The sequence below is a fragment of the Schistocerca serialis genome, chromosome 2 (assembly GCF_023864345.2).
Source record: "Schistocerca serialis cubense isolate TAMUIC-IGC-003099 chromosome 2, iqSchSeri2.2, whole genome shotgun sequence".
NCBI classification, from domain to species: Eukaryota; Metazoa; Arthropoda; class Insecta; order Orthoptera; family Acrididae; genus Schistocerca; species Schistocerca serialis.
In genome coordinates, this window is record NC_064639.1 from 358,013,632 (window position 1) to 358,029,410 (window position 15,779).

Here is a 15,779-nt window from a genome sequence, read left to right on the forward strand (position 1 = left end):
GTAGTAATTTATTTATCATTTCTCTACTCACTTTTACATCTAATTTACGACGTTCTGTCGCGTAAAATAAACAAACTTCACTGAGAAACGATTCAAAAAGCGAAAACAAAATCCTATTGTTACCTTACCTGTCTTGAGCATCGTTTTCAACCGACAGTGTCAATTGGCACCTGAGTTAGCAGAACGATATCATTGCCGATATTATGACGATGGACAGAATGGAAGACGTTGTTGATGCCTTGACAGATGTCATGTAAACACGTAACTGTCAATCACTTTGTTATTTTGATCCAGGTATGACTCCTAGATATGTTGTTTACCGCGTGTATGAATGACAGGAGGGAGTGTCGGTCAAGAGTGCGCATCGCCTAGGACTAGGCCTACGCTTTTTAAGTTTTGCTGTTTGGCTGCACTTGATGGGAAACTGACATTTTCTAACACTTTTAGCAGTGCGTACTTACATATAGACCAGACGTTACTCCCCTGCTCTTTCTTGGAATTCAGACAAGGAAGCGTTTTTGTTAGGCTGTAATGTAACATACGCAACCTGTATTTTATTGTTTTATACGAAACAGAAACTGTAGTTTAATTTATTGCTTCAGTTCTTAAGTTCACTGATATTGCTCCCTCGTACACGTGGTATTAGATGACTATCATGTAGCGGGACCTAACGATATCTTTGTCAACTAGATAATTTCCGGCAAGAGTACGCACCACTACAGCCGTTTATACACTAGTGGCCATTGCCGCACAGTAACAGTAGAGCAGACAGCAAAATCATTTGATGTAACCGAATAATATAATCCTAATGCTCATTCGACGGGGATTTGGCTCCCTCTCGTGTAACGGCAAGAGATGACACTATAGTTCTGATCATCGAGGAGAATGACACGACTGGAGACAGTGATCCAGCGAAGGAAATCCAAGCAGGAAGTTCTGCAGGAGTGCCACAAGTCAGCGTCGCAAGCTTGCAAGCGCATAAGCCCATTTCTGAAGTGCAATCTGCAAAAATTGCCGTCAGCTGACAGAACAAAATGGAGGGCAAAAAAATCGGAAATCCTGTCCTCATCATATGTTCTCGAACAGAAATAGATGGAGAATGGGGAAAGGGTAACCGAAGGGGAGAGAGAAAAAGAAAATAGGAACTTGTAGACCGGAAAAAGGGTGTTCCACAAATACGAAAAAGAAAGAACAAAATGGTTGCCTTTGCACAAGGTGCGCGTGTGATCTTGATGACGATTGGATCCAGACCAACCAAACTGGCCACAGATGGATCAGTCTGGGTGCGGTACTGAGGAGTGTGGGGTCAGCAGACCCCTCTCCCGGCTGTTGTCGGTCTTGTAGACCTTCGAGTTCCTTGTTTGGCATCAGGAAGCATGGTAGTTAGCCAGGCAAAAAAACTCAGCTGCGGAGGCAGACTTGACGACTTGTTGTAATGTGATAAACGTAAAGAAATATATTATACGAGGGCTGTACGGATTATGAAGGTGTAGAACGTTATCACGGTGATCAGTGCCGAAGAACTTAAAAAGTGAAATCTGGTCCGACGCAATTAGTCCTTTCGTACGCTCACTAATATTCTGTCTATCTTAAGAGTAACAAATACACTTATTTTTAAAATGATAGGTATGTTGGAAATTAAATAACAGATTGAAGTATAAATTAACAGATTACACTGAAAGATTAAGTATATGTCCGCATTTTTTAAGTGAGTACATGAGGGTTCTGACATTCTGCCTATATGCATTAAGCTTCAATACACGCTAGGCCTCATATTTCATATTTTTTCTTGGACGGCCTGTCCCAGAAATAAATTAAGACTAACTCCAATCCACCGGTTTCGATCAAGGTTTTCGCGAGTTTTCCCTGCTGCAAGGCAAGTACCTAAACTGAAAATCTCCTTCAAAACACTGTTAATTGGGGCCCACTCTGTCCCACTGGATGCTGTTTGCTTGAAAAGAACTGGTCTCTACAGCGTGCATGGTCTCAAAAGTCTAGTCTAGCCTTTGGGGTAGGGAAAAAATTGTTATGGCCATCCATTGAACGATCCCTACAATTCCACACCAACAATTTCATCTCCTGTTGTAAGGAATAAAAAACACCATCTGAAGAGGCCTCGGAAGACCCAACGGAACCGACCGACCGCCGATACTTCTCAGTCAAGCAGTCCCCCAACTGGCCTCACAAGATCTAAGTGCACGCCGCTTGCCAACAGCGCTCGGCACATCCGGACGGTCATCCATCTAAATGCTAGCCATACCCGACAGCGCTTAATTTCGGTGATTTGACAGGAACTAGTGTTACCACTGTGCCAAAGCCGTTGGCTGTTGTAACCGATGGTAGGTCTTTATCACTCCAGACAAAAAAATCAGGCAACAGTTATAGGGAAAATCACGCACGTATTCCATCCCTGGGACCTTTGCCTAAGAGTCCTCAATAGTCCAGTCCACGTAATCAAAACACCAATGTACTTTATTAATATCTGGTCGTAAACTAAATTGGAATTCCCAACTACAAACCATGGAAAAGAGTTCGCAATACAACTATTTAAGCTATCAACAGGCGAGACAGGGCGATCAAATCCCTTGACCATCATCCATATACTCAAAGCGTCCACCCAACCCATCCTCTCGCCAATGCTGTTGTATCACGAACTTGCACTGCTTTACCATGTCAGGAATCTCAGAGGCAAGATACTAGCCTCTCACTCCGGCCAAGAGCCGTGCAGATCTCATACAGTCGTTCTGGTTTAGTTTCCATGGCTTCCCAAAGTCGCCTAATGCAAATGCCGGGATGGTTCGTTCGAAAAGGACTCATCCGAATTTCCTTCACCATTCTTGCACAGTCTGAGCTCGTATTTCGTCTCTTATGATTTCATCATCGATGCGGAGATATGTCTTAATCTGCTTTTGTTTCACTCCTCCCAAGATTTATCGCCCCCTCCAAATTCTTGAACAACATGCACTCTGCCTCACTTTCAGTTTATGACAGCCTTCTACCACCGGAATCCTGTACCAGCTCAGAAGGCTTCCACACCTCAAACACCTGTAATACCTATGTCTGCTCTATATCTCTCTTAAATTTGAGTTCCAATACCTCATTAAACCCGCTAGGGTTGAGAACCCTGAATTGCTGCTGGTAGCAGCCAACGAAATTTGAATTCCTTCATTCACTAAGATCATGCATCTAATCAGCTACAACCTATCCCACTCATCAAAATTCAAACGAAGCCTCCAGCCTACCATTATCCTTCCCATCTCCTAATCCCTACATTCCAACTCTCAGTGCCTTCACTCATGTCCATTACGTGTCTTTTTCTGCAATTAAAACATCTTCCCCAATGCTATTTATACATAGGAGTAAATTCCTTACACCAACCACCAACACCATCACGACTTCAGAGATAAACGCACATTATAACATCATATCATAAACGGCACCACTGTTTTATTAGTATCACAGTGTAACAACAGAGGACCTAAAAAGATCCAAACCGACAAGGGACGGAGACAAGTGTGACGGATTGCCAACAGTAATCGTTTCAAATCCAGAAAGAGTTGCCATTGTCAGATAATGCAAGGTTGTCTCAAACAGCGTCCCAGCGAATATTGCGAAGGTGATATGCAGTCGAGTAACTCTCAAAAGGCATTGGTCAGACCAGCACATTAAGTTTCGCGTCTTCAGTGGGCCAGATAGTACAAAAATTGGGCTGTAGCTGCATGGAGTGTGTAGCGTAGTCCGACGAGTCGCGATTTTCCCTGTTTTGAAATGATATTAGGCGGTAAGTGCAGGCGTTTAACCCTCAATATGGGGACGGTATACTTCAGGCCAGAGGTGGTGCTATGTTGTTTTAGAGGTATCGGTGACTTGTGGATACCATAACTTGATCAGACTCATTCAGATTATCGTGAACAAGAGACAGGATTTTTATTTCAACGTTACTTGTGAGTAACTTTTGCCCTTTCATCAGTATCTTCATGTTAGTGTGCCGTGAACACTCTCGTCTTACAAGATGACAACAGTCGTGTCCTCAGGGCAGCATGCATACATTCTTGGTTTGATTCAGGCACCCTATCGAACCTCGACCCGCGAAGTCACATAAAATTAATGCCACGGAAAATGGCTGAGACTATTTGGATCAGCAGGTGAAACGTAATAGTCAACACCCTCGTTATTTGGCAGCTCTACAGGATCCATTTATCAGTGGGTAGCGTCAGCTGGATATATCATCCTCAAAGAAACTTGTGAACTGTCTTCCTCGCCGAATCGAGGCCATTGTCAAGTCTAGAAGCGGTGTCATACAGTAATTCACTCAAATTCCTGTCCCGTCAGCATTTCCAGAATGCAACAACTCCAATGGCCTTGTTTCTTGCTCGATCAAGTTCAAAAATGTTCAAATGTGTGTAAATTTCTAAGGGACCAAACTGTTGAGGTCATTGGTCCCTAGACTGACACACTGCTTAAACTAACTTAAACTAACTTATGCTAAGAACAACACACACACCCATGCCCGATGGAGGACTCGAACCTCTGACGGGAGGGGCCGCACATCTCGATCAAGTCCTGTGTTGTGTAAGTTGTTCCAGTAGGGAATATGAGCAAATGGCCCAGATCTCTTGCTGTTTCGCAATTGTGGGGCACATCTTCATAGCTGGAGGGATGCTCCATTTTTGCATGTTGGTCTTCCAATGAGGGACGCCCCCCCTAAAGCGATTGGGTGATGTCCAAACAGAGCAGGGCATATCTTCTCCTGGGGCTAGTTTCTCTTTCGTAGGGATATCCGTCAGTAGCTTACTCTTCCATCTTATGATGCGATTGTACTCTGGTTTTCCCCTCTAGAGATTGAGTCTTAATGATAAAGCGCGTTCTATGTTTCAATCGACAAATCGACAGGCTACAGCTTGAGGCTTGATTATCATGCAGTGTACGATAGGGATCATTGATCAGCTTTACACTCCCCACATCGGCAGCGATAACCCTTCTGTCAGAGGGAGAGGGGGCCATACCATCAGGTAGAGCTTGTCGACTGGAGTTGGCTTCATACATCCCAACAGGATTCGAACAGACTCAATGACTGCACTGTCAGCATGCATGGTGTGAGTAGACACTCTCCACATGGGTGAGATGTACTCTGCTGTGACACGCACAAAGCAAGAGCAGAAGTTCTCAGGACATGACGACTAGCTCCAAGCTGCTGGCTATGAGGGTCCTCAAAATATTGTTCCTTTCACTGACTTCCAGCTTGGCGTTCTGGCAATGTTGCTTGAAGCAGAGATATATAAGGTCGAGTTACGTTAATGTGAGGGCCACCTATGTTCGATGTCAACTTTCCACAACCACTCATAGACGGCAGATAGCAGCTCTAGCAGTGGAGGGTATATTGTGTCAGGGAGATGCAAAAGTCAGTGCAGCCGTTGTCGTAACTACCACTGAAACATCGGACTTAGGGAAAGACAGGATTCAGTGTGGACAGGGCCTTGCTCAGTTACAATTGGTTGCTTAGTTTTTTTAAAAATCACGTACGCTTTATTTGGAACCAATTGCAAATGAGGTTGACAATAAGGAACATTTATCAAGTTTGACTATTAAGACACAATGTGTAATAAAAAATTCTTAAGCAAGTTGCACTCACAGCAGAAGGCCTTATTGACCATAAATTCAAATTATTTGTCGGCTGAAGGCACCAATAGTAATAACTCAAAACAATGTAATGGCTGAAGGCCTGGATAACAAATTCTTAAAAACAATTAAAACTCTCCAAGAGATATTAAAATATTTTTAAAAAAAACACAATCATCAAAGTTTCGCTATTAAGAGACAATATCTAATTAAACATTCTTAAGAGTTGCATTGACGGCGGAACGCTTTATTGACAAGAAATTCAAATTATTTGTTGGATGAAGGCCCCAATAGTAATAACTCAACATTAAAATGTATTTAAAGAAACAATAATCACAATCTGATCAAACCAAGAGAGAAGTGGGCCTCAAACAGCGCTCCAAGGATCGGCCTGGGAAAGTCGCTCAACTTGGTAACCGATGAGATAGGCAGCCAAGAGTTGTATTCACTTAACCGAATGGCAACTCAAACTAGTGACAGTTTAAACATAGACTAACACTCTTGCGAAATCTACATAATGTCTGATAACCAATACAACGATGGAATAACCCAGGCAAGGCGGAATTGGTGGACAGTACTGCGTCTTCAGAATCTGGTGTTTAGAACATCCAGAAGCAGAAGGAACCACTACGACCAAAGTAGTCCAAAAGAAACAACATATCTGGATCACAATCAAGGAGGCTGTCGAACTACACGCCTTACTGGACAGCAGTGGCAAGGCGAGGATAGGTACACTTCGCGAAAATATGCTCACCTCCAGGGAGGTAACTGGGGCGCTAGCGGCCACTAGGCAGAAATATACCGCTGGTTGAACTTCACCAATAAACACAAGGAATTCAATGATTAATAATAAGAAGCGGAGGATGGCTAACTAATCTCGCAAAGTCCAAACACTCCACTCGTTGCTCTTCGTCTCAACGACGAACAAACGGTGTGTTCTCAAAATAGTGGAAGTTTGTCTACTGGGTTAATGTTCACTTAACTCAAATGTCCTGGGTCCGCTGGACAACGAGGTTGTGGCCCTCGCAAATGCAGCCCCTCGATCTGGCAGTGCCTGCATGCCGCCAGCAGTCCCGTCATGTCCACGTACTGCCATACCTCACTGCTGCTCCGTCCCAACCGAACTCCACGACACACTCCGACGCAGAAAACACTTGACGTCTTTCCCAAGATAGTACCACGGTACTAGATATCGATAAACGTTGCTGCTGCCAGTTGAAGACAGACAGTGCTAGCAAACATAGTGGTGCCCGTAAACACAAGAAGAAAACGAGACACCAATATTCCTATTACACGATGCCAACCTACCAATGGCACCGACACGAGCCGCAACATGGCTCTATCTGCCCCCCTCAAACATCAACACGGGGGTAACCCAACAAGTGGCCTAACCAAACTTAATTTGATTAAGATGGACCTGGTATTGCTTACGGTGTGGTTGTCCTTAACCAGAAGATCAATATGCCACTGTGGTAAACGTATACTATGCATGGCAAAAAGACGCTATCCAAAACTGACAAGGACACCACAGGCTACAGACAGGTGCAGAGATGCGAATGTGTGAACAGACGTACAACTGTTGAGCAACTGACCACCCAGATGAACCAAGGTGTTTCCTCGACAAGCGATCAGCGAATGTTACTGCGCACGGCCACCACCAGCAGGCATGCAGCTCATGCACCCATGCTGACTGCTGCTCATCAGCAACAAAGGCTGGAATTTGCACGCCATTATCGGAACTGGACGTCCGCTGAGTGGCGAATGGTAGTCTTTTCAGATGAAACAGGTTTTATGCTCTATCGGGCAGATGGCCTTCGGTGTGTACAGCCGTGCAATAATCGTCAGAAGGATTCACATTGGATGACGGAATATTTTCAGGGCATTCCCTAGGTGATCTCGTCATTGTGGAAGGCTCATTGGATCAACACAAGTTTGCATCTATTCTTGGGGACCTGGTCAAGCCTACATGCAGTTCCTTTTTTCCTTGGCACTATGGGATCTACAAGCAGGACAATGCAACGTGTCACACCGCTCGCAGTGTACGTGCGTGATTCGAAGACCACCACGAAGAGTGTGCTGTACTCCCCTGGCCGCCTAAATCCCCGGATTCAAACTCAATCGCGTATCTGTGGAACCACCTCGATCGGACTGTTCGCGCCATGGATCCTCTGTACCAGGTCGGGTTGACAAAGGAGATAGAGAAGATCCAAAGAAGAGCGGCACGTTTCGTCACAGGGTTATTTGGCAAGCGTGATAGCGTTACGGAAATGTTTAGCAAACTCAAGTGGCAGACTCTGCATGAGAGGCGCTCTGCATCGCGGAGTAGCTTACTGTCCAGGTTTCGAGAGGGTGCGTTTCTGGATGAGGTATCGAATATACAGTGTGTTACAGAAAGGTTCGGCCAAACTTTCAGGAAACATTCCTCACAAAGAAAGAAAGAAAATATGTTATGTGAACATGTGTCCGAAAACGCTTACTTTCCATGTTAGAGCTCATTTTATTACTTCTCTTCAAATCACATTAATCATGGAATGGAAACACACAGCAACAGAACGTACCAGCGTGACTTCAAACACTTTGTTACAGGAAATGTTCAAAATGTCCTCCGTTAGCGAGGATACATGCATCCACCCTCCGTCGCATGGAATCCCTGATGCGCTGATGCAGCCCTGGAGAATGGCGTATTGTATCACAGCCGTCCACAATACGAGCACGAAGAGTGTCCACATTTGGTACCGGGGTTGCGTAGAGAAGAGCTTTCAAATGCCCCCATAAATGAAAGTCAAGCGGGTTGAGGTCAGGAGACCGTGGAGGCCATGGAATTGGTCCGCCTCTACCAATCCAACGGTCACCGAATCTGGTGTTGAGAAGCGTACGAACACTTCGACTGAAATGTGCAGGAGCTCCATCGTGCATGAACCACATGTTGTGTCGTACTTGTAAAGGCACATGTTCTAGCAGCACAGGTAGAGTATCCCGTATGAAATCATGATAACGTGCTCCATTGAGCGTAGGGTGAAGAACATGGGGCCCAATCAAGACATCACCAACAACGCCTGCCCAAACGTTCACAGAAAATCTGTGTTTATGACGTGATTGCACAATTGCGTCCTTGATTCTCGTCAGCCCACGTATGCTGATTGTGGAAATTTACAATTTGATCACGTTGGAATGAAGCCTCATCCGTAAAGAGAACATTTACAATGAAATGAGAATTGACACATTGTTAGATGAACCATTCGCAGAAGTGTACTCGTGGAGGCCAATCAGCTGCTGATAGTGCCTGTACACGCTGTACATGGTACGGAAACAACTGGTTCTCCCGTAGCACTCTCCATACCGTGACGTGGTCAACGTTACCTTGTACAGCAGCAACTTCTCTGACGCTGACATTAGGGTTATCATGAACTGCACGAAGAATTGCCTCGTCCATTGCATGTGTCCTCGTCGTTCTAGGTCTTCCCCAGTCGCGAGCTAGAATGTTCCGTGCTCCCTAAGACGCCGATCAATTGCTTCGAACGTCTTCCTGTCGGGACACCTTCGTTCTGGAAATCTGTCTCGATACAAACGTACCGCGCCACGGCTATTGCCCCGTGTTAATCCATACATCAAATGGGCATCTGCCAACTCCGCATTTGTAAACATTGCACTGACTGCAAAACCACGTTCGTGATGAACACTAACCTGTTGATGCTATGTACTGATGTGCTTGACGCTAGTACTGTAGAGCAATGAGTCGCATGTCAACACAAGCACCGAAGTCAACATTACATACCTTGAATTGCGCCAACTGGCGGTGAATCGAGGAAGTACAGTATATACTGACGAAACTAAAATGAGCTCTAACTTGGAAATTAAACGTTTCCCGACACATGTCCACATAACATCTTTTCATTGTTTGTGTGTGAGGAATGTTTCCTGAAAGTTTGGCCGTACCTTTTTGTAACACCCTGTATTGCTTCCCCCTACTTATACCTCCCGAGGAGATCACGAATGTAAAATTAGAGAGATTCGAGCGCGCACTGAAGCTTTCCGGCAGTCGTTCATCCCGCGAACCACACGCGACTGGAACAGGAAAGGGAGGCAATGACAGTGGCACGTAAAGTGCCCTCCGCCACACACCGTTGGGTGGCTTGCGGAGTATAGATGTAGACGTAGATGTTGTCTGTAGGTGTGAGCATCCTTTGCTACAGTGTCCGGTTCTGGTCGGCAGGCACACTGGCAGACCATCGGGCGGTTCATCCTGCGCGAGCGGGAGCGCGCGACTCCGCCGGCGGGCCGGCGCCACCGCGTGGCGGCCAACCTGCGCACGGCGACGCTGGAGCGGCTCAGCAAGGGGCTGTCGGCGGCGGCGGCGGGCGCGGCCGGGCGCAGCGCGGGCAAGGCGCCGGTGGCCGAGGCGCTCAGCGACCCCACCACGTCGCGCCACGTGCGCCACCACAAGTTCCCCGCCAGCTGCAGCGGCCGGCCGCGCCCGCCGCCGCCCGTCGCCACGCAGCACCGCGAGGTCCACTCCGAGGGCGAGACGCTCAGCGACGACGACGTCCGCGACCTGGACCTGCGCGCCGCCGTCTCCCGCCTCAAGAAGGTGTCGCTGCGCAAGCTGCGCGTCTGGAAGTCCTGAGTGGAGGTGGCGCTGTACGGCGCCAGACAGGAGTCCTCGCCGCACACCGGCGCGTCCTGGATGTGAGCCGCCGTGCAGCCGCCGGAGCTCCTCTCGCTTCACTCGCAGTCTCGAGACCGAGCAGACTGTACACTGGAGGACGATCACCCCGGGTGCCTTCCCATCTTTGTCGACGGACGTTCCACCCCGGCTACAAATACGAGACTTCCGATCCGGGCGCGGCTGTGCGGTACCCGTCACCACTCCCTTTCTACAACCACTCGTCGTATGTGGTGGTTCCCTGACAGTGACGTAACTTATCGAGTGGCCTCTGTCTGACTTAGAAACTGCCTTCCTCTGTACTGTGCTGGAACAAGTTCGGGTTAAAATCCCCAAATATCGTCGAAATGAACCATTTTACATCAAATGCGCTCTCTCTCAACCCCTCCCTTCTCTCCCTCCCTCCCCTTCCCTCTCATTCACGTATCGACCCAGACTGGAAAACAGGGAAACGGTTGCGAACCGACCAGTGTACGAGAGGACAGTAGCGTGTCGTGTGTGCGTTTCTGTGTTTCCGTGTGGCTGGTGAGGTCTGTAGAGAATGCCGTGTTTTCTGTGGTGTACAGAAGACTCCTTTTTGCTTCGAGGAAAGTGTCGCCGTGTGGATATGTTTTGTGCCTGTTGCCTTAATGTCAGTGCTAGTGCCGGTTTCACTTCAGTTTTGTCAACAGTATTGTAAATGTGAGTTTGTAGTGGATCTCTCAATGTTTTTCAATGTTGTCAGTGACACAGGTGTTGGCTGGGCGTTTTTGAACAGTGATTTATGTACAGTTACAGACTTCAAATACACAAAACAGGTAAATTCACCGATGGTAACCGGCTTCTGCAAAAATGGGATATTTTTGTAACGCTAAACCAAAGTTCGACATCAAATGTTTAACATATCTTCAATATTTTTGTTCTTAAAATTAGGTACTAACGTACTAATAAAAATATCAAAAATCCCATTTTGCTTGAAGTTTCGAGAACGGAACATACCTGTAATTAGCGTTGACTGAATAGTTGTCCCGATGTTTTGTTGTTGCCCATATCTAGTCATAAGAAACTTTCTGTGATACTTTTATGTATTGTATTTAAATCTGATACCTCGTCTCATGATTTTATACTGTGGTACCGACCTTCATAATCGTAAGGTTCAAATCATTATTACTGCTTCATTATTTATAATTTCCTCATTTTTGTTTGAACTGTACATGACATCGTGTGTAGCTTAGTACACATTTTTAATCGAATGTGACCTTTGTTTTGTTACTATGCTGGATAATAGTTCAAATGATTGCTTTTATGACACATACTTCAACACTGTTCTGTTATTCAGATAATTCACTTCCTGTAATACTGAGAACAGGTTTTTTTGAGTGCTATGCTGAGCTTGATCTTCTCTGCCCAAGAAGGTACTGTTATATTTTTACCAGTTCACTATACCATGTGGTGAGAAAATAATGCTTCACAGTGCATGAGTCATTGATAACATCTAAAGACATTAAGAAACAAAAATCCTGTAACATCAGCTATAAATCAAAATGTGCATATTGTACACTGTACAAATTTTAGTATTAAAAAGATAAATGCTGCTGCAAATGCAGTGTTATATTGTCTGTTGCCTAAATTATATTAAGATTGATAAGTGTTTTCCTGTAAATGGCATATAAATTGAGGGTTCTTTGTTGACAGCTTTCAAAGTAAATATATTCTTTTTATTGACTGTAAAAACATCTATTCTGTTTGTAAATATATTTATATACACATATTTATAAAATGTTGTTACCAGATTTTTAATTGAGCCAAGAAAGCAGTGGTTAAGTATCAGCACAGATGCCTTCCTATTGGTATAAGCAGAGCAGGAGCTAATTATTTTTCTAAGTGTTGAAGTTCTATGCGTAGAGTTAATGTGAGGGTGACATCTTGGATGTGTGTGTCCTATAAAAAAGGAATGGAATGTAGTTGCATGATTTATTTACAGATATGCAACAAACTGGATCAGTATTGTGATTACATTTTACTCTGAAATTATTCTTACATATATTTTTTTTAATATGTACCTGTACCTTTTTGTTCTGTACCAATAAAGCTGCTACTTAAGAAGAAATAAACGAAATTAAGTATTGTATTTAATGCAATGTTGCCAGTTTAGGAGTATAACTGAAGTGTGTACTGAAACAAGAAAAAGCGTAATATTAAATATTCCATCAAACATAATTCATGAATTCAGTACTCCTATATCATGTCTAAAGTATTACCAATGAGACAATCAGATTTCATAATTTGCAATTTCATTAAATCATCATTAATTCTGTGTGTCATTATGGCTGTGATGGAAAGTTGTTATTAATTATGTACGGTAATGTATTATTTTTATTTATTTTTATTTTTAATCCTGATAGAAATTCTTCTTGTCTCAGTACATTCTTCTATATGTGATATAAGCAATTTCTACACATATTGCAAATGTTATCGTAGTTAGTGCTACAGGTACCACTTACTCTGTACACTGGAAATTTACATTCAGCCATAATTTGTTGAAGTCAGATAGAACAAACTTTAGTTTGAATTGAAAAAGATCTAAAACAAAACTTTGCCAGAGTCATGTTTAGATACATACATCATAAAATGTTAAAATGACAACAGTCACTAAGAAAAGTTATAGAATGATAAGGATTACATTTCATAGAAAAATATATAGGTAGAATGACTTTACTTACAGGGAGCTAGTCATATATTTAGTTTATATTCTGTGAATGAATCTGGCCCTACAACTAAATTAAATATAGGGTCTCATAAGTAGAACAAATAATCTGGCATGAGAACTACTTCAGAATAAAAGAAACCTGACTAATTTCTTTAAAAATGTTAAACTATATAATAATGATTCCTAGATATTCAGATACATCTTACCTTAGTAGAGCTAAGCCTTTTCTGTGTTAGCTTGCAATATTAGACAAATGGAGCATATATACTTGTTGAATGAAAGCATTACACTGAATGTAATTGTTGAAACTGATGCACAAATGTGATGAATTTATTAAATTTCTCGACCAGTAAATAACATTGCAGCACAAGAAGTGGTTAACTTTGCACAATTTCTAATCAGAGTTCCTTATTACTTCTACAGTAGCTGACTGAGTTTAAAAAGTTGTAATGGAGGCAGCTAAACCCTAGCTGTATTTTAAATAGTATACTGTACCATGCATGTGTTCTTTTTATCAGATGTGAAATAATGTACAGTGTTTTATATATTTCAGACCACCAAACTTTTCAACACTCTGTGATTATGTTTATTTATTTCAGACTATGAAAGACATTTTCATTAAAAAATCCATTTTACAAACTTTGTGAGAAATATGTTTATATGCTTACAACTTCTGCTTGAGAGAAAGTTGTAAATAAAAAAAAATCTATTTGTCCACTGTATACATTCATCACTAATTATGTATCATCATTCAGATTCTGAATTGATACTGACAAGCTTCTTACAGGCATAATCATGACAAGGTATGTAAGAAAGCTGCTATGGTGATATAACAGTACTGTAACTGTTGCTTTTTATATCAATTCCTTGGAGATTAATTTATTTTAATTTTGCTACCCACTGTTATCTATAATACAACTGAAATATGTTATGACTCTTCTATTTTCAAACAACTCAATGCAAATCTATTTGAGGAAATTGTACATGTTATATTTTATGACAGCAGTTGTGACTTTTCGGAATCAGAATTAAGTGTCAGAACACTAATTATCCACTCTTTCCATATCAGAAAGTTGCTTGTAAATAATTTTCCACTTTTATATATACATAAATATAAATATATGTATATCTTGTTCTTGTTTCCTTCGTGTCAGAGGATTTTTCATGCAGCTGTAACTATAATATTATATTTGATATATTGTTCTGGACAAACATTTCCCTTGATACATTAAAATAAATGACAACTAACTGAAACATTTCATGTTTACTCTCTGTCCATAGTGGCTTTGTCTTGTTACTTCTTATGTGTTTGTTTGAGTTCAGGCTGTGGATAATCACAACAGACATTGTGTACAGGCTACAGAAATCAATGTTGGCCTAATGTTTTACTTTACACTTTATTAAACATTCACAGTATAATGCTGAGTTCTTTTGTGAATGTCGGTATAAGTGTAGTATATTTTCTGCTGTTACAATGTCACAGAAGCAAAAGAAAATTACAAATAAATTAACATTATGTTCTCATAGCCACTGTGAAAATAAATGTGCTCAGAAAAAAATTCTCCACTACAGTGCTTGGAAACCATTAAAAGTTACATTTATTATCACAGAACATCCTTTTCAATTTTTCACCAAGAGTCCATTTTAAAATGATCTTTAAACATTTATATTTAAAAATAAGACACCTATATAAATTTATAACAAAATCAAAGTGAATTATTTTAAAATTCTCTGCTTGGGAACATGAGTTTCAAATAAGCCATAGTAGCTTTCATGTTATATCATTGGTGCTTAAGCAATTACTTCCATGAAATAAAACAGCTAATAAAAGCTTTAAAATATTGCTCAAAGACAACCAAAAACAGTATTAATGGGGTAATCAAACGTCCTGTATCTGCTGTTGCTGCCCCCTTCATCAGGGAGTAGCTACTCAGTTTTAAACTTTATTTCAGGTATGTTTCAGGAGTGAATGGTTAAAATAAGCACTAACCATCAGCATTAGAGATGTTTTCGTCTAAAGTTTGTGGTTATAAGAACTATAGAATCAAATCTTGTTCTATAAATTTGTTTAAATTCAAGAATACCTTTCTATAAGTATTAAAGAAAGTGTATATAGAACTAAACAGCCAACATAAAAAAATTGCTAGGGCAAAGGATTACACAATTTAAGCAGTGGAGTTAGCCACAAATGTAATGCTAAAAGCAGCAATAAACATACTACAGAAAATTCTACACAGTTTGAAATCATTTACATCATCATTTTAGATCAGTCCTATTGTATGAAAATTAAGAAAAAAAACTATATGTGCGACAAAAAGATGTGTCTAGGAAATTATTTTGAGTGTAGAATAAAATTATGGTGGTGTTTCTTCACTCTGTTCACGATTTTTTTTTAAAATGAATTCTTAAGAACAATTTTGTAACCTCATTCTCTAAGTACTAAAAGTATGGTCAGGTCAAGTGTGTCCATAAAACTTCACAAAAATCCAGTTTCTTATAAGCAATAAATCTTAATTTTCGAAAACAAAACATTCAACAACAGTATAAGCAATTATAAACAAATACAATACATATAAAAAGCAAAAAATATTTGCTTTTTGTATGATGTACAGAACTTTGCAAATCAATGCATTTTACAGATTTATTTGTAGTCAGTACAATGCAGCTATTTAATAATAAACATGCAAGATTATAAAGTTTTAGACAGCTACAAAGGTCCTAAAGTAAATCACTAATGTCATACAATTAAACTTGGAACATTACGCTACATAAAGTAAATTATAACTGAATAAATTCAATGTGAATAAT

At 41.7% G+C, this 15,779-nt stretch overlaps 1 protein-coding gene across 1 annotated transcript in view; it reads left to right on the forward strand.

Moving 5' to 3' along the window:
• Positions 1 to 15,261, forward strand: part of LOC126455985 (1-phosphatidylinositol 4,5-bisphosphate phosphodiesterase epsilon-1-like) — a 464,968-nt gene extending 449,707 nt beyond the window's left edge. The window contains exon 24 of the mRNA XM_050091742.1: positions 9,833 to 15,261. Coding sequence (XP_049947699.1) covers positions 9,833 to 10,243 — 411 coding nt within the window. The 3' untranslated portion in view covers positions 10,244 to 15,261. The remainder of the gene's footprint in view (positions 1 to 9,832) is intronic.
• The last annotated feature ends 518 nt before the right edge of the window (positions 15,262 to 15,779 follow it).